The 20,110-nt window shown below is 36.0% G+C and overlaps 1 protein-coding gene across 18 annotated transcripts in view; it reads right to left on the bottom strand.

Moving 5' to 3' along the window:
• SCMH1 (Scm polycomb group protein homolog 1) overlaps positions 1-20,110 on the bottom strand; it is a 177,597-nt gene that overhangs the window by 113,619 nt on the left and 43,868 nt on the right. For 7 of the 18 annotated variants that reach the window (XM_025419725.3, XM_025419736.3, XM_049094411.1 and 4 more), the window contains exons 3-4: positions 8,303-8,371; positions 7,827-7,850 (exon numbers count right to left, since the gene is read on the bottom strand). In XM_025419725.3, the coding sequence (XP_025275510.1) occupies positions 7,827-7,850; positions 8,303-8,371 (93 nt within the window). Of the gene's footprint in view, positions 1-221; positions 274-1,976; positions 2,073-7,826; positions 7,851-8,302; positions 8,372-12,153; positions 12,229-12,597; positions 12,714-17,174; positions 17,305-20,110 lie in introns of those variants that run through there. The other 11 variants (XM_025419730.3, XM_025419737.3, XM_025419738.3 and 8 more) reach the window with 8 other exon arrangements.

Genomic DNA, 20,110 nt, shown 5'->3' with positions numbered 1-20,110 from the left:
CTTAGTCTCTTAATTTCAGGTAAATTGCAAACAAGTTAATTTTTATTGACTCAATAAGAATGTTTGAGCACCTACTGTAATGCCCATAATGGAGCCAAATGTCATCTCCATATGTCTACTACATCTCCAACTACACACACAAAAATAGGACAGGCAGCAAGGTATAGATCAGGGAGGGGTCAGCAAGCATTCTGTAAAGGACCAGACTGTAAAAATTTTACCCTTTGTGGGCCACACAATCTCTGTCACAAATACTCAGCTGTGCACTGTAGCCTGAAAATGACCACAGATAATATGTACATGAATCAACATGGCTGTGTTCCACTAAAACTTTATTTATAAAAATAGGCAGTGGGCTGGATTTGCCAACCCTTGGCATAGATCATTGATTCCCAAATGTTACTTAGCACCAGAATCTCCTAAATAATTTTTCTCATTTCTTTCAATCAAGTTTTGGGCCCCATCTTCAGAGGTACTCATTCAATGGGCTTTGGGTGTGGTCTGAAAATCTGTATTTTCAAAGGTTCCCTAAGTAATTCTGATTCACATCTGTGTCTAGGAATTACTGGTGTAGTTAAAATAATGTAATATTGAGAGTCAGAAGAAGCTGGATAAAGTGTTGGGTTTTTTTTTTTTTAAGATTTTGTTTATTTATTTGAGAGAGAGAGAGAGAATATAAGGAGGGAGGAGGGGCAGAGGGAGAGGAAAAGCAGACACCCCCACCCCCCACTAAGCAGGGAGCCGAATGAAGGGCTCAATCCCAGGACCCCAGGATCATGACCTGAGCTGAAGGAAGATGCTTAACCGACTACACTCCTAAAGTCTTGTTTCTATAACTATCTTGGATAAATTATTTAATCCTTCCAAGTATCAGTTTGCTCATCATAAGGATAGAGATAGTATCTATCATGCAAAATTGTACACACACTTATTCATTCAATAAATATTTATTAAACTCCATCCAAGTACAAAAGCACTGTGTTAAATGTAAGAGGAATAAGACAGACATGGTTCCTAAATTCATGGAGCTTGCAGTTTAGAAATAAGCAGAGATATTAAATAAATAATAACAAATAATCTGATATAATTATGATAAATTTAAATTAATGAGGTAGTATAGATTGCCTTGAGAATGCAGAACAGGAAAATTTGATCTGTTACTGGGGTCAAGGATTACTGTGATGATTAATATTATTAACTCATGTAAGTATAATGTTTTATAATTTACAAAATGATTTCAATTATTCATTCAACTGATGTTTGAATATTCCTCTATGTGCCAGGTAGTATTCTCAGTGCTGGGATAAGACAAGTGGTCCCTGCCCTCATGGAATTTACATTCTGGTAGATGAGACACAATTAACACATAACCAAATAAATAAGTTAATAAGTGGTAAGTATTTGAAGGAAATAAAATAATGTGATGGACAGAGGCTAGGAACTATCTTAGATGGCGAAGTTATGGACAGATGCTCTAGAAAGGAATCACTGGACCTGAGACTTTACAGATAAGAAAAAAAGTCATCTCGTTTATATTACTGAATAACGCTTATGAAAGTATCTTATAAACTCTAATGCAGGGATCCCTGGGTGGCGCAGCGGTTTGGCGCCTGCCTTTGGCCCAGGGCACGATCCTGGAGACCTGGGATCGAATCCCACATCGGGCTCCCGGTGCATGGAGCCTGCTTCTCCCTCTGCCTGTGTCTCTGCCTCTCTCTCTCTCTGTGACTATCATAAATAAATAAAAAAAATTTTAAAAATGATAAACCTCATTAAAAAAAAGAAATACTTAAACTCTAATGCATATGACTTGATAGTTATACTTATTAGGAAGTGAAATCCCTGCCCTGAAGAGACACACTACATAGAAGTACCTTTAAAAAATTAAAAATCCCCAAAATGTCAAGCACAAGGATCCACCAAGTCGAATGCATAAATACCTTTCTTTAATACTCATTCATTCAACAAATACTTACTGCACACCTACTAAGTGCCAATCCTAGCTCTAGGCACTAGTGATATATAGCAAAGAATAAAATAGCCAAAGTCTCTGTCCACATGGAGCTTACTTTCTAAAGGGGAAGAAAAACAATAAATAAATAAATATGTCAGTTGCTTTAGAGGACAATAGAGAGACACATTTTATGTGGCCCCTGTTTGGCCTTTTTCAAATAAAGAGAAAAGAAAGCAAGGTAAAAGGGAAAGAGTGCTGAGGTTATGTGTGTCCTATGTTAGGCAGATAGTCAAGAAAGGCATTTTGATGGGGTGATATAAAAGTTGAGACCTCAAGCTCCCTCTAGCCTCTGCTTGAATACTTCCAATGATGATAAATTCCTTATTTATTTATTATTCCATAGTACAAATGGATAGACCTTAACCTTTATAGTCGGTCTAAGTCTGCTTTCTTTTAACCTCTACCTACTGGTCCCAGGCATAATATACACAACCTCTCTTTCTAAATATGTCCCAAATCCCTCAAATGCTGCTAATTTGACCTGGTTACATGAGGCACCTCTACTCATGCTGGTTACTATTTGGCCACATTTCTCTACAAGAACTCTACCCTCATTCCACCTTAAGTGTGGAACCTAAATTCCTAAGAGAAATAAAGATAATCATAGTCTTTAGGTCAGAAATTCTTCCCCAAGATTACTGTCTGAAAACTGTTCCACAGTTTATATGTGCCATAATTTATATTAGTTAACAAAAGTATCTGTTATATGCTCTCAATGGTCATATAAGCATTTTCTAATTGTTTTTTAGCATTTTCTAATTTTTGATGAGTATTTTTTGTATATATCTTTTAACATTTTTAAGATTATCACTTTAGGGCAAGTGGGGGGAATGAATGGACGAAGAGCAGACATATTTTATATTTTGATACAATATAATTCCTGCCAATAGTGCATAAGAAAATGTTTCTTTTTTTAAAAGATTTATTTATTTATTTATTTATTTATTTATTTATTTATGATAGAGAGAGACAGAGAGAGAGAGAGAGAGAGAGAGAGAGGCAGAGACACAGGAGGACGGAGAAGCAGGCTCCATGCTGGGAGCCCGATGTGGGACTTGATCCCGGGACTCCAGGATTGTGCCTTAGGCCAAATGCAGGCAAACCGCTGAGCCACCCAGGGATCCCCAAGAAAATGTTTCTTATATCCTTGATAAAACTGCTTTAATAAAAAAAAATAAAATAAATAAAACTGCTTTAATAATCTCTATACTTTGGTTAAATCTTACCAGAGAAAAAACAAAATACTATTACACTTTTATTTTCAATTCTTTGATTACTAATAAAGTTGAAGATCTTTTTAGGCTTTTTAGTCCATTTGTATTTTATTTTTATCATTTTTTCACTGAGGTATTCTTTGGTTTTCTCACAGATTCTAAGAGTTCCATGTAGATTAAGGATATTAATCCTTTGCCTGTCATGTATCTTGAAGACATCTGTCTCTATCTGCTAGAATTTACCCTTCAATTTCTCTGTCTTATTCTTTATGACTTCTTGGCTTTTACATCATGCTTTCTTCAATATTTAAGAAACACTAAACCATGTTTTCTTCTAGGATTTCTCAGGTTTCACTTTTTTTTTTTTTACATTTAAATGTCTGATCTATCTCAAATTTATTTTCAGAGATAAGGCAAAGATGCTGCTTTCTTTTCACCTTTATTCAATAAATGTGCTCACCACAATTTATTGAATAAATTACCTTCTCCCCATTGATTGGGGACATTGAAATGTCACCTTGATCACATATTAATTTCTTATATACATTTAGACCTATCTCTGGTCTCTGTTCTGTTCCTCTCATTAGTCTGTTCCAGCACAAGGAGCACTTCGTTTCATGTAATTTCAAAACCAATTTAAATAGAGCAAGTATTTTTTATAAGGCATACCCTAAACCATGTTTTTTTGGCACTTTCAAATGAGTAGTAAGTTATGGCATATCGAGCACTAATAAGACCTAGACATTTTTAAATGCCCAAAGCTTAAGTTTATGAATACACAGTGGTTCATTCTCAAAACAGTGTCCATAGGCCTTTGAGATTAGTAACTTGATAATTTTTAATCCATCATCTAAAGATAAAACACCATGCCAAAAAGAAATGTCTGACTCTCCCTGTTTCCCAGAACAAATCCCAACATTTCCTAGCTTCTGTAACATCCTGTTCATACCTTTATTTTCATACTTTTCACATCATCCATTTATTTAAGCTCTTTACAGATAGCAGCTATCTTTATTATTATTATTTTTAATCTTCATTGTTTAACACAGTGCCTGAAACTTACCACTGGCTCCATAAAAGTTTAGTGAATGAAAAGTGAGTGAAAAGTAGAAGCAAGCATGCAACAGTGCTACTCTTTTCTGGACTAGTGAAATCACACCTGGGATATCAAATTTAGTTCTAAGAACTAACAAACCAAAGCCTAAATGAAGCCACACAAAATCACATCACCTGAGGAACAGCTGAAGGATCAATGAACATTCAGCTTGAAGAGGCAAGCAAAGTCTTGGAGCCATTTTTTCATCTAACCATCCATTCATCTATCCATTCAACAAATCTATTTATCATGTGTATCAAAGCATTGTGCTGGGCACTGAAGATACAACTATGATCAAAATATTGTTCTTGCCCTTACAGAGCTTCACTGAGGGCCAGAAATTAAACAACCAACTATAATAAAGTATGATAAGTACTATAGTTGGCTACAGAGGGTGCTCTAGGAGGGCTTGTGGAAGGATTCCCAGAGGAAGTAACCTCTACACTTCTAAATTAAAGTGTTAAAATGATAAACAGCAAGTCGGCCAAGACAAAAATTTTTTTAAAGATTATTTATTTGAGAGAGAGAAAGAATGCACAAGCAGAGGGGAGGAGGAGGTAGACTCCCCTCTGAGCGGGGAGCCCAATGTGGGGCTGGATCCCAGGAACCTGAGATTATGATCTGAGCTGAAGGCAGATGCTTTAACCGACTGAGCCACCCAGGAAACTTGAGAGAAAATTCTTTGAAGAATCTTTTGTTTTAGTCTGAAAGAAAAGCATGTATAAAGACCCAGAAGTAAGAAAAGGTACCTCTAAAGACTGAATATTTTGGTATGGCTAATGGATAGAGTTTAAAAAAAAGAGAAGAAGAAAAAGAAAAAAAAAAAAAAACCCAAGACGAAATCAGAGAGGGAAACCCGTAAGAGACTCTTAATCATAGGAAACAAGCTGAGGGCTGCAGGAGGGGAGGGTGGTGGGGGACAGGGTAACTGGGTGATGGACATTAAGAAGGGCACAGGATATAATGAGTACTGGGTATTATATAAGACTGATTGGGGATCCCTGGGTGGCTCAGCGGTTTGGCCCCTGCCTTCAGCCCAGGACGTGATCCTGGAGTCCCAGGATCAAGTCCCACATCAGGCTCCCCGCAGGGAGCCTGCTTCTCCCTCTGCCTGTGTCTCTCATGAATAAGTAAATAAAATCTTAAAAAAAATAAAAAAGACTGATCAATCACTGACCTGAGTTTCTGAAACCAATAACCCATTATATGTCAATTAATTGAATTTAAATAAAATAAAAAATAAAAGTAAAAAAAATAAATAGAAACTCATGCTAAATTAAAAAAAAAACAAAAACAGAAAAGAGGTTTTAGATCAAAGTGGTGTTCAGGTATCAGAAAGTCTCCTACACCACATTAATAAGAAGCCCTGAAGGCTCTGGGGGAAGAGTCATTCTGTCTACAGTGTGAAGGAAGGATTAGAGGAGGACAAGGCTGAAGGCAGGAAGACTAATTAGGAAGCTATTCTAATAACCCAGGTATGAGATAATGGTGCTTCAACTAGGAAGGTAGCATGGCAGTGAACAGGCAGTCCCTAGAGGTGCTTTCTAATAACTAGAGGTTGGTGAATGAAAAATTGGCTAAACTATTCCATATTGCCCTGAAAGTTGTAAGTATGATTGACAGAAAATTTACAAAAAAACAAATCAGGGGCCCAATAAATATCTGTCTGAATATGAAGAGAGTTCCTGAGGATGCTGTAAGTCCCCAACAACTTTGAGGATTTCAAGACAAGGCATTTTATAAGATACTCAAAATGTCAAATTTGAAATGCTGGGCCAAGTTAGATTACCTTAAGGTCTTTTCCAAACTTGGAGATTCTAAAAATCTACTGAATTTCATTTCAGTTTGATATTTGGGGTTGCTCTCTATGCCTGATGGGCAAAATGAAACCTGCAGGATCAACTCATCAGAGGCTATGCCTGGCTATGCTTGTGTTATGTTGGCACAGCTTCTACTCCTTGTACAAGGAAAAATATACTCTCAAATTTTAACATTGCTCTATGTACTCCATGCTAAATTGAGTATCCACTTTTTACAATTACCTACCAACAAAATAGATTGTTCACAGCATACCTTGTCACTGAACCATATGTAATTGTTACCATATTAGCAACAGAACCAAAATCAGCAGCAGCTCTGAGTACCTTCCATTTGCCTACACCATGCCACACAGTGTTCAATATCTCCTAAGTTCATTATAACCAGAAAAGTATGTTTTATTGCCAGTTTAAAGATGAAGAAATAGGCTCAGAAAGATTAAGTAATTTTCTCAAAGTCACAAAACTGGTAAGTAGGGAACAGGGATTTGAATGAAGGGCTATCTGATTCTTATGTCTGTGCTATTTCTATCATACACCAATGCCTTAGCTTGAGGCAAGATTTAAGTCCTTAAAAAGTGATTCTCATTTATTGTTTATCAAGTGCTAGGCCCTTTACCTACATTATTTCATTTCAATCATTTTTTTCAGCTCACATTCATAGAACACTTCACTTCAAAGAATGTTCCAAGATTTGACTTAGAGTAATTATCTGAGGATAGTTCCTCAACCGAATGAAAATAACAACATCCAAAGGTGAAAAGTATTTGAGAGGTTTTAAGATGCTTTCACATCTATTAGCTCACATAATCTTCTTAAAAACCCTGTGAAGTAGGGAGAATGGGATTATTATCCCCATTTTCCAAGTTAGAAAACTAAGGATCGTCATCACAAAGTTATTAAGTGTAGCGGACTTTCGAAGAACCCAGGAGTTCTGACTCCTAGTCTAGTGTTCTACGCTATCTTTTTTGTCAGTTGGCAATAAAAGTAATGGTTTTGGAAGAAAAGGCAAGAGGGAATAAAAAGATAGTGATCATAATAGAGCTGAACACATGAAGTTGCAGTAACAAAATATATAAAAATATCTGAACAAAAACTGATAAAGGCATTAGGATAATAATATTTATATAATATAGATTTTAAAGGACTAAGAAGTTAAGACTGAAGTTTATGTAGAAATCCTGAAGGCTGATTAAGAATTATTAACATTAACATTATTTCTTGAATCCTAGTCCTGAGGTACACCCTGTAGGGATGAAAACTAAATGTAGTAGCACTTTGATTCTTGCTATTTCGATTGTTAATATTTCTGATTGTGTTTAGTTAAAATTTAAAGAAAATATTTAGGTTAAATTTCAGTTCAATATATCTCATGAATAATTTCTTTTGGGAAAACCCCACCAAATTCTGATTTATGGACCATCAGGGTTTGTTTTAGTTCTAGATTCAGTGAATTAAGAGTAACTTCCAGTTTGGGTCAGCCCCTGTGCCTCCCCTACCCCTCATCTTTGTTAGCTTGGTCTGCACCTCCTGATAAGGACTGGCTGCAAAGGCTCCTAAAGCAGATGAGCACAGGACTCACTAGCCCATGGGGAACACAGCATAGCATTCTTTTCCAAGTCACACTCTAATCTCTGGTTTGGTTAGTATTCATATTTAACAGAAATACAAGAAAGAAGTCTTACCTAGTTCCAGGATGTCAGTAGCTTCTATTAAAGAAAAAAATGTTACAGTGTAAGTCATGACAAACATGCCAAAATGATAGAAAGGTAAAGTTCTGGGATAAAATGAAGGCTTGAGAGTTTGTGTAATCCAACCCTCTCATTTTAAAAGATACTGAATGTGTTACTAGTAGTTGTGGAATATACCACCTAATTCTGCCTCACTCCTAAGGCTAAACTCTTAGAAACTGGAAATGCAGACAGGCCAAGCAATCAGGCCTAAGGCTGGGAAGCTAATTTGGAATTACCTGTATTTAGAGTCCTGATTTCTGGTTCAAAACAAAGCAAATTGCTTTTGATAGTCACCATTACAAACTCTAATGTTTGCTTGTGCTTTAATAAGTGAGTTCTTTGTACCACAGCCCTCTAAGAACAGAGGTTTCATGGTAAGAGATGTCAAACTAAATTTTTCCATGCTACATAGTTTTTTTTTTCCTTACCTTGATATTGGGATGCAGACTCTGAGAGATGACCATATTTGTGTTTTCTAACATCATTCCAGTCTATTACTGCAGGAAGAGAGAAAACAGTCACGTGAAAAGAAAATGCAAGATTCAATACTTCTCTAATTTAACAGTATGTATTAACAGATTTTGATAAAGTAATCCACTTATGAGATTGTATTCTAAGGAAATGCTCAAAAATACAGAAAAACGGCTTTATTTAAAAAGCATTAGTTTTGTTTATAATAACAAAAAACTGAGGGGATGGCACCTAAATGTCGGGAAGACTGATGAAGATACCACAATACATTGATCACTTGATAAAGTATTTTGCAGCTGTTAAATTTTTCCAAAGGCTACACAATGAAATAGGAAAATGTTTAATGTTATCTGGTAAAATATCAGATCAAAAATTATATTTATGGAATAATTGCAATTATGTAAAAAAACTGAAAACAAAGAACAGCCCTGTTATGAACTGAATTGTGTCCAACCTCCTTAATGTTCTAATGTGATTGTATTTGGAGATAGGATCTATAAGGAAGTAATTACATTAAAATGGGATCATTAGGGTGAGCCCTAATCTGGTAAGACTAGTGTCCTTATAAGAGGAAATCTGGACATACACAGGGACAAAGAAAAGACCATGTAAAAAAGGGGAGAAGACAGACATCTACAAGCCAAGGAGAGAGGCCTCAGAAAAAAATAACTCTACCATACCTGATCTCTGACTTCCAGTTTCCAGAATCATGAGAAAATAAATGTGTTTAAATGACTAAGTCTATAATTTTTGCAGCCCTAGCAAACTAATACAACCTTACAAAGTTACCACTAGAAAAAAAGAGAAGAAGAGGAAGAGGAGGAGGAGGAGGAGGAGGAGGAGGAGGAGGAGGAGGAGGAGGAGGAGAAGAAGAAGAAAACACAGCAAATATAAACATCTGATTATGGTTAGGCAGTGATCCTATTTTTTCCCCCTATCTTCTAATCTCATATATTTTTAAATTTTCTATAAAGAGTATAAGTTACTTTCTACTGACCCTACCACTTTCTTGCCATTAATTACCCATCATTTTTTACTTCCCTTCTTACACAGTTCAAATTCCATGGTCCCTCATTAAAAACACCTCCTGGCAAATACTCTTCTTTCCCATCTCTTTTTTGTCAAATTTGCCTAGGAAAGCCTCAGTCTTAACTCTGGTTAAAGCCACTTGTCCACTTATCTACCATGCCTAACCCAACAGCTCACAAATGCTGAAGAAAAACAAACGCAAGCTTACTGGTCTCACTTTAAACTCATGGCCATAATTCTCAAATGCAACTTGACACCATCGAGAAATCATACATTTCCCTACTGTGTTTGCTTTTCCACCTTCAAAAAAAAAATTCATATATTTTTCTCTCTTCTCATACTCCAAATATTCCCTCCCTCATTTTCACTCTTAGAGATGATGTTTTCCGTGTTCATTGAGAAAACAGAAGGGACAGGAACTTTCTATATGACTCATTTCAGGAAGGTAGAGATCTGATTATGTTTAGTGGTATATCCTCCATGCACAGTATAGTAGCAGGTGCTCAGTTAGTGTTTGGTGAATGAATAATCTACTCATTCATCATTCTTTCTGACTGCTCTCTATTGTTGTGGATGAAGTATCTATTTTTATCAAAAAGCAACCCTCCAGTTTTGCTCCAGATCTCATTTTTCTCGCATCCTCTCAAGGACTTTGCAAGTATTCTCTATCTAATAGACTGTTTGCATCCGCATCCTTACTGCTCCATCATCTCCTATCAAAACAAACACACAAAACAAACAAATACCCCACCTCCTACTCTCAATCCCACATATATCCCTCCTGCTATATCCTCTATTTCTCAGGGAAACTTATTTTAAGAGTTGTTTATCATCATTGCCTTCTCCCTTCTTCACATTATCTCTTCATCCAAATAGGTTTTTTTTTTTTTTTTTCTGGTTGGTTATTATTCCACTGAGATCACTCCCAAATCTATATATTTCTAGCATTGGCCTCCTCTTGGAATTCCATGCTTACATATATGACTACCTATAGGTCATATATGACCCATCAAATCAGACATTTCAAACTTAACATCACGGAAACAGAATGCCATGTCTTACCAATCTGTTCCTCTTTTGTTTTTTAAAGTTTTTATTTAAATTCTAGTTAGTTAACATACAGTGTAATATTAGTTTCAGGTGTACAATATAGTGATTCAACACATCCATACAATACCTGGTGCTCATCACAAGTACCCTCCTTAACCCCCATCACCTATTTCATCCAACCCCCTAATCCCCTTCCCTCTGCTAACCATTATAGATTGCTCTCTATATATAGTTGAGTCTGGTTTTTGGTTTGTCTGTCTTCATTTTTTTTCCTTTGCTCATTTGTTTTGTTTCTTAAATACTGCATATGAGTGAAATTATATGTGATGGAGATGCCATTTACTGGTTTTGGGGAAGATAATCTGTTCCTTTTTGTCTTCTCTAAACCAGTAAATGGTATCTCTGTTACCGAGTTGCTCAAGCAAAAAAATCCCTGAAGTTGTCTGTGATGCCTCTATTTCCTTCATACTCATACCCACTCAGTAAACTCTGTTGGACCATGTCCCAACCCATCTGTCACTCTCCTCCCATGGTTCACACTCCAGTTCCAGTCACTGTCCTTCTTACCTGGACTGTTATGACAACCTGCTAACTGGAATCCCTGCTTCACTCTTGGTCTATTCTAATCTACTCACCATACAGGGCTCAGAGTAAGCATTTTATTTATTTAAAGATTTATTTATTTATTTTAGAGAGTGAGAGTGAGAGAGAACAGGGGGAGAGGGAGAGGGAAAGAATCTTAAGCAGACTCCCTGTTAAGTGCAGAGACTGATTTGGGGGAGAGGCACTCGATCTCATGACCCTGAGATCATGACTTGAGCTGAAATCAAGAGTCAGATGCTCAACCGACTAAGCTACCTAGGTGCCCCAAGAGTGAGCATTTTTATTTTTTTATTTTTTAAAATATCCTATTTATTTATTCATGAGAGACACAAAGATAGAGAGGCAGGGACATAGGCAGAGGGAGAGGCAGGCTCCACACAGGGAGCCCCACGTGGGACTCAATGCCCAGACTCCAGGATCACGCCCTGAGCCAAAGGCAGATGCTCAACCACTGAGCCACCCAGGTGTCCCAAGAATGAGCATTTTAAAACACAAAACAGATGTCATTCATCTGCTTATGGATGGCTTCCCAATAGCTTCCCACTGAGTTACAGGTGCCTTGCACAGCAAATGCAGGATTTGGCTGCTGACACATCTCTGATCTCAGCCTGTATGGCTTTTCCCTTTTCCACTATACTCCAGTCACACTGGCCAGTGTTCCACCCTAAGTGTCTTCTCTCCTAGTTGGATGTCCCCTGTCTTTCTAATACCTGCCATGTTTGTTCTCCCCTAAATCACTGATAAAGATTACAAATTTGATCAGGCTAAAAAACTGGTGACAGAGACAAAAGATATTAGGGTATCATAACTGATTTTATATTAAAAAGTTTTCACAATTTAAAAAAATTTTATACTTAGGATGTATTCTTAAAAATTAAATATATAATATGTATTCCACTTATGTACCAAAGTTTTCACTATCATCACTCAAGTAAAGATGAGCTATCAGTATACGCAAAACAGATTCAGGAAGCCACAATAAATAGAAACCGGGCTATAAGATCACTAATAAAATAATTCAAAAGCAACCAACCCAATTTAGGAAAAAAATTCTCTAGTAAAGAGAAAAAACAAAAGCCAGACTCAATGATGAAGCAAAATGAACAAAATAATTAATAAACTTAACTGGGCAGAAAGGCATCAAATAAGGCTCCACAAGACAATGAATAAAGGAACTCCTGAGAAGAAATACTTGAAACTCCTGGCACAAAAAAGTGGAATCTGGAAAGCAGCCTCCAGAGAAGAAAAGGAGACAACAACTACATTCATTACAAATTGCTTAATTATTTTTTGTGATTTCTTTTTTTTAATTTATTTTTTATTGGTGTTCAATTTACTAACATACAGAATAACCCCCAGTGCCCGTCACCCATTCACTCCCACCCCCCACCCTCCTCCCCTTCTACCACCCCTAGTTCGTTTCCCAGAGTTAGCAGTCTTTACGTTCTGTCTCCCTTTCTGATATTTCCCACACATTTCTTTTCCCTTCCCTTATATTCCCTTTCACTATTATTTATATTCCCCAAATGAATGAGAACATATAATGTTTGTCCTTCTCCGACTGACTTACTTCACTCAGCATAATACCCTCCAGCAAATTGCTTAATTTTTAAGCATCACGATAAATTACTCAGTAGATTAGGGAATCATCCCTGTATCAATTCCTAAATGAACAGAATGCAGCCTCTGATAGGAAAAAAAAAAAAGGGAGTTAGTTATTTTTCAGAGCATTCTAAGATTAATGGCCATGTTTCAGAATATATTATGATATGTAGCTACTATTTTTAAACAATCAGTCTTATTTTATTCTGTCTCCCCACGCAGTATATTTCTTCTCTGGTCTTCCCTCTTCTAGTTAACAGCGACAAATCAGAAACCTGGAGACCTCCTTAATTGTCTGTTCTCTTTTGTCTTCCAGATCCAACCAGTTACCAAAATCTGTCAGTTCTCCCTCTGAAATGACCATCTCCTCTGTTCCTACTCTGAGTTTAAGATTTCATTCTCTCTCACCTGCCTGACAGAAACAGTTACTAAAGTCCTGTGTGGGACCCCATCCCTCTCCAAACCATGCTCTAGTGCTCATTTTCTAAAATACAGATTAGATAAAACTTGTCACTACTCCTTTAAATATCTTCAAAGATCAAAATCTAAACTGTCTCCATAATGAACATGCCATATTGTTTTCTGTGTCTGGACTTTCACTTTTCTACTTGGGAGATTCCCATTTATTCACTATGGTCCAGGATAATGTTACTTTGTAATAGCTTTCTGGCAATATCTCTAAGCAGAGCACTATTGCCACCTTCCACTTCTATACCAGCTCTACAGTGTCACAGCTAAATACTACTAATCCAGTTTTTGGGGCTTGGCACACAACACTCAAAAAAAAAAAGTTTGTCTTTTTGCCAAACTCAGAAAAATATTAGGCAATGTGAGAAAATCACACATATTAAGAAGTCAATGTTTATTTTTAAAAAAGATTTTATTTATTTGAGAGAGAGAGAGAGAGCAAGCATGAGCAGGGGGTGAGGCAGAGAGAGCAGGAGAAGCAGATCCCCACAGAGTAGGGAGCCTAACTTGGGGCTCAATCCCAGGACCCTGAGCTTACGACCTGAGCCTAAAGCAGCCGCTTAACTGAGCCACCCAGGTGCCCCAAGAAATCAATGTTTAAATGCAAGCTTTTATCAAAACAATTTTGACACATAAATGGATACTTAGATACAGAATCCAGCACAATTAGATATTAATTATTCATGTTAAATAGGAATAATAATTTAAAAACAGGTCATCTAAAACTGCATATAATAGACAAATCATTTATATACTGATTTTGGAACTTTTTCCAAACAGATTTACTATTTCAATACCTAGGCTAATATTAAAAACGTGCTTGCTATCATTTAATGCATACAGAGTTTCGGTTTCAGTTTTGCAAGATGAAAAAAGTTTGCAGATGGAAATGGTTGCATAACAATGTGAATGTATTCAATGGCACTAAACTGTACACCTAAAAATGGTTAAAATGGTACATTTTAAGTTCTATGTCTTTTATCACAGTTTTAAAAAAATATTTTATTTATTTATTTGAGAGTGAAGCAAAAAGGAGAGCCTGAGCAGTGGGAAAGCAAGGAGACAGAGCAGGGAGCCTAAGCAGGGGCTGGATCCCAGGACCCAGGGGTCATGACCTGAGCTGAAGGCAGATGCTTAACCAACTGAGCCACCCAGGTGCCCCTTTGTCTCAGTTATTAAGATTCATTTAATTTAAAAAAATGGACTTCCATTTCTGCGATGTCAGGAGGCCACACTGATTCCATTTCAGATTCTACCAACACCTATCATTACCATATACCAGGCCCAGCACCAGGCACTTTCACACATATCATCTCAGGTATTACCAACATCTATTTGCAGGTGAATAATAAGAATCTGAGGCACATAAAGTTTAATAGTGCCACAGAGGGGAAGGGTTGGTGAGGCAGCAGCAATGAAAGATGTGCAATAACTGTTCACAAATAAAAAACTGAATTGAATTAATGCCTGAATCTGGTTTATATAGACTTATTAATTCAATAAACATTTATTATTTGTTATTTGTCAGGCACTGTTCTAGGCACTGAAGATAGGTCTTTAAAAACAGATTAAAAACTCCTGCTTCTCATGAAGTTTACATTCTATACCACAGGTTCCACAAAACGTGATCTTTTGACTGGACGCATTTGAAATAGCATTCATTGCAGGGAAGCAGATGTCAGAATGAGAATTCCTGGCAATGAGAACTATCCTACAGAGAATGGGTTATTCATTCCTCAAAGAGTACAAATAGAGAGGCTGGATGATCACTTATCACCAAAGATGCTGAAATTTTTCCAAGCTGTGAAGGAATTTATGGGTAGGAAAGGGATTAATTACCTAACTTCTAAGATCCTATTCAACTTTGGAATTCTATTTCACTAAGCAACAAACAATATTATGAGGCAGCAATACACAACTATATCTTGTGTGTGTGTGTGTGTGTGTGTGGTTGAGCATATGCACACATTCTATGAACTATTTAGCTATAAATTATGTCTTTTTTTATATCAATTATGTCTTATTCCCCTTTACATCTCATGTGTTTAAGTCCATGAAATGAATGAATGAATGCGATGCCACAGGCCTATAAGACAGTAGATTGCTTCCTATTAAATCCTGTTCAATTTGACATTTAAATTCTATTTCCAATTTGCTATTTTCAAAATAACCCTCTAAAGTCTTTCCTATTTCCAGATTGAAATTATAGTCATTCACTCTTTAAACAAAAATTCTTTGACTATGCAAAGGTTCTAGCCTTGTGCCAGATAATGTGGGGTTCAAAAAGCAATAAAGTCTCCTTTCAGTCTAGAAGAGGGAGAAAGATACATGACTAAGTGTGATAAAGTATTATAGGTGCTGCATTAAAAGTATATGGGGGCTCAGAAGGTAGAGGAGAGGGGAGAAGACAGTTCTGTCCAGGGAGAAGGTGGAAGGAAAAATTAAGGCTATGAAAAAGTAATTGAGTCTTGGGGTTGGAGTAATAAAAGTTTATCACAGAGAGAATAATGTAAAGAAAGAAATGATGCCATAAAGACTACGTTAGACCTGCTCTGTCTAATATGGTAGCCACTAGCCATATGCAGCACCTGAAATGTGTTTATGTAACTAAGTAAATATTTAATTTTAATGTTTTATTAATTTAGATTCATAAATGACATTCAGTACAGCTATAGGAAAAACTTTTTTTTTTATTAGTTCCATAGGTAGAATTTAGTGATTCATCAGTTGCATATAACATCCAGTGCTCATTACATCAAATGCCCTCCTTTCTCCCACCTTGTTTGGAATAAAACTGGGTAAGAGAATCTACTTTTTCCAATGAAAATTGTTGAAATCTTTAAAAAAAAAATTGTTGAAATCTAAATATAGATAAAGTATTTCTGATAAAACTTGGTGTCTGAATTGAGATGTGCTATTAGTTGTAAAACATGCACCAGATTCTGAAGACTGAGTATGAAAAAAATGAATGCAGAATAGCTCATTATGTATCGTTATATTGGTTACATGTCAAAAATAGTATTTTAGATACACTAGGTTAAACAAAATAATTATTAAAATTAATTCCTCTGTTTCGTCTTTACCTTTTTCAATGTGGCTATTAGAAAATTTAAAATTATGTATGTGACTTGCCCTCTATTTCTATTGGACAGTGCCATGTTGGGCAACTGTAGTATAATGTGGCTGGAGGAAAAGGCATGTTAGTGGGTATGCTAAGAGAAGTAAAATGTGGTCAATGTCAGTGACTATATTTTTTACTATAATGGAGAAAGCAGATCTACTATGAGCAAAAATAAGCCAATGGGCAGAAGTAGAGGTGAGGGACAATGTAAAGAATACACTAATGGCTATGGGACCTTGGTTCTGGAGGCTCACTACACTCTTGCTTTTCACATGGCATAGCTGTTCAACCTGTCTAGTAATTAAAGGAATCCTAACTATTTCAGATGTACAGATAGATGAAAAGACTTTAGAGAAATTCCCATGATTTTCATGTCAAGTAGAAGAGCAAGATTAACTTAATCTTAGACAAGGCAAATCATCTCACCTCAGGAAATCCAAAGCAAAGGATAAAAAAAGGAGTAAGACATAATAAACTAGAAACCTATGCTTAACAGAGAGATTTTATATATTTGAAGATTCTTGATAAGGTTCTTAGTTTCTATAAAGCTAAAAGTTTATTTGGAATCTAAACTCTGAAACTTATGAGATATTTTTATTAAATTCAACTAATACTATTAAAAATATTGCTATAAAAATGGCAAGAATACATACCTTCCTGATATGGCTTTAAGTTTTAATGACATTTAAATATTTAAACACTAAAGAGTCTAGCGGCCTAACAGAGAACAAATTCATTAAATAATAGGTTTTTCTTTCATTTCTTAATAATCTTGAGTGTTACAAAAGTCTTTAGGAATTTAGAAAGCAAGTTCCTTCCATGAACTGAAAAAAAGACATCATGGCTAAAAGAAATGGATAATGAATGACAAAATTAGCAAGAAGAATTCCTAGAGTCAGTCCTTGCTAGATCTCTTAATCCCTCTTACCTCCAAAATAGGGTAAAAAGATACTTACCACTAGGCTGCATAGTCAATGGACTTAAAACTGGTCAAGGAATTAAGGAGTTTGGGATTTATCCCTGGATCCACCAATACCTTACTCTGACCTCTGACAAGTCAGTTTCTCTGTATGTTAATTTCTCCATCTGTAAAATGGGGGTGGAAGGAAGGAGGACACTTATTACCCCTTAATGTACTGAGACTTAAGTATTAACAAGTTGACTACATTATTTAAAAAGGACAAAAATTAAAAAATAAAAAAATAAAATAAAAAGTAAGGACATTTAAATATATCTTTTTTGCTTATTAGAATAGCTCAAGGTGGACAGTACCTTGTAACAAGTTACCACAGGTTTAACTTAACTAAGCCTCAATATTCACAGAAATCAAAAATACAGATATTTGCTACATTTGGTCCCATGCAAATACTGCATATGAATATAATTTCCAACTAACCAGGTTAAGCCAAAAACTCAAAAGATACTAAAAATCCATTATGGACTGAATGTGCTCCCTCACAATTCCTATGTTAAAGTCCCAACTCCCAATAAGACTGTATTTGGAGACAGGACTTTCAAGGAGGTAACTAAAGTTAAATGAGGTCGTAAGGGTGGGGTCCTAATTTGTCCTTATAAAATGAGGAAGAGACATCAGAGATCTCTCTCTCTCCACAAACATACAGAGAAAAAGGCTAGGTGAGGATGTGGCCAAAAAAGTGATTGTCTATAGGGTGAGAAGAGGCCTGACCAGAAACAAACCCTGCTAGCATCTTGATCTTGGACTTCCAGACCAGAAACTGTGAGAAAATAAATTTCTGTTGTTTAAATCACCCAACCAGTGGCACTTTTTTTTTTTTTTAAGTGAAAGTCCAAGCAGACTAACACACATGGTCACAGGACAAAAGAGGCTGTAGTCACTCTTTTTTAGAATAACTACCCCATGCAACACTATTCAGTTTTCAAGTTGCCCTAAGAATCTTCACTCTTTTACTATAGTCTGACTATAAAATAAAGCAAAACAAAATAAAAACAAAACAAATATCAAATTGGAAATTAAAATTCTATCCTGTTTTGAATGTCAGCAGTATTTTCCCTTTAAGGGTATTTTCCTTTTAAGATTTTAGGCAACTAACTTAACTGCACCGAGCCTGTTTTCTTATTAGTAAAATAGGGATGGTAATCCCAATGCTACTTGCTTTACTAGGTTGTTGTAAAGAACAAATGAAAAAAAAAATGGCTTTAAGAGTAAATAACACAGGGCAGCCTGGGTGGCTCAGTGGTTTAGTGCCGCCTTCGGCCCAGGGCGTGATCCTGGGGGCCCGGGATCGAGTCCCACACTGGGCTCCTTGCATGGAGCCTGCTTCTCCCTCTGCCTGTGTTTCTGCCTCTCATAAATAAATAAAATCTTTAAAAAAAAAAAAAAAGAGCAAATAACACAGTTAATAGGGATTATTAAGAAAAACTTGCTGTTTGCTACTTTTCTAAGAAGGAAAACTGAGATCCTGAATAATACAATGTACTTTAGAACCTCCTATTACTAGTCAGCCCCTAAGGATTAAAACACTTGATTTTTGAGCAGCGACTCTAAGGAATATCTGCTAGAATTATTTCTACTTTGCCTCTTTGCCTCTTCTCCCTTTGGCTTCCTCTTACTGTTGACTGGAACCTTTAAAAAATTATCATAATGCAATCTTCTTGGGGGAAGCAAAAGTGCCTATATTTATTCCAAAAGACTGTAATGACACTAAGAGACTGGAATAAGAAGAGTAACCTGAATCCTCAAAATGCATGTTTGAAGCCCTGAAACACTAAGAGAGAAATCTGTAGAACATTCTAGAAAACGTATCCTCTTTGCTTTCTGAGAAAAGAGCACAGGAACATAGACTAGTAATATAAAGTGGTGGTGTCCTACTGAACTTTCTTTGATGCCAGAAATGTGTTATCTAATGGGTAGATGCTGTGGCTCTTCAGCACTTGAAATATGGCCCGTGTGACTGAAGAGTTCCATTTTTGTTTGTATTTAATTTTACTAAATTAAAAAATTTCACTTAATTACAGTGGTGACTATACTGGATAGTGCAAGATCTAGAGAATGTAAAGATTCTGGTATTTCTGGAAACCCTTGAGAGAAAAATAATATGTAACAGAAAAATTTACAAGGCTATGGAAGCATCCTTTCAACACGTGGCAAAACAATCATAATAGGTCATCCCCTGAAGCAGGGAAAAGTAGAAGAAATTCTTCATATATTAAGAAAAAAATTTAATTATAAATTATCATTTATATATTATAACAGCAGTATTATTAATATTATATAGCTATTATTTTAAGTGTTTATTATGTACCAGATATTGTGCTAATTATTTCAATAAAACCTTCTTGTTAAATCCTCACCAGTATGATACCCCTTAGTATGGTATCATTATCCCTTTTTAACCTACTGAGGAAATAATACCCAGAGAGGTTGAATAAGTTCCTAAAAGGCTACAGTCAATAGAAAAGCCAGTATCTGAACCCAAACTTTGCTCTTAACTACACTGCTTCTCTCTCAAAAGAAAAAAAAAAAAAAAGAAAAAAAATACAAGAAATAAACCTTACAAATGCTTCTAACATAAAATAGCCCAACTTAGATATTCTACCCACTTTACTACAGTAAAGACTGAAGCACTGATCCTTATTAGTTTGACCTGAACACTGAATTAATATTAAGCATAGTCTAGGATTTAATGAGGCAAAACTCGATTAAATGGAGGATGTTCAAAGGTACCATGTTTTAAATATTCATTGAGCTTGGAAAACACAAAAGAAGTAATGCAGGCTTACATGCACATATCAATGAGGGGGGAGGGAGAAAGGGAAGAAGGGACAGAGAAGGAGGGATGTTTTTCTCAGAAATATAAACTGGAAAAGAGGAAAAAGAAGCATCAAACATACTCCTGAAAACTCATGAAGA

This window comes from Canis lupus, chromosome 15 (assembly GCF_003254725.2).
Source record: "Canis lupus dingo isolate Sandy chromosome 15, ASM325472v2, whole genome shotgun sequence".
Lineage (NCBI taxonomy): Eukaryota > Metazoa > Chordata > Mammalia > Carnivora > Canidae > Canis > Canis lupus.
The sequence above is the reverse complement of the archived record's forward strand: the minus strand, read 5'-3'. Positions and strand labels throughout refer to the sequence as shown.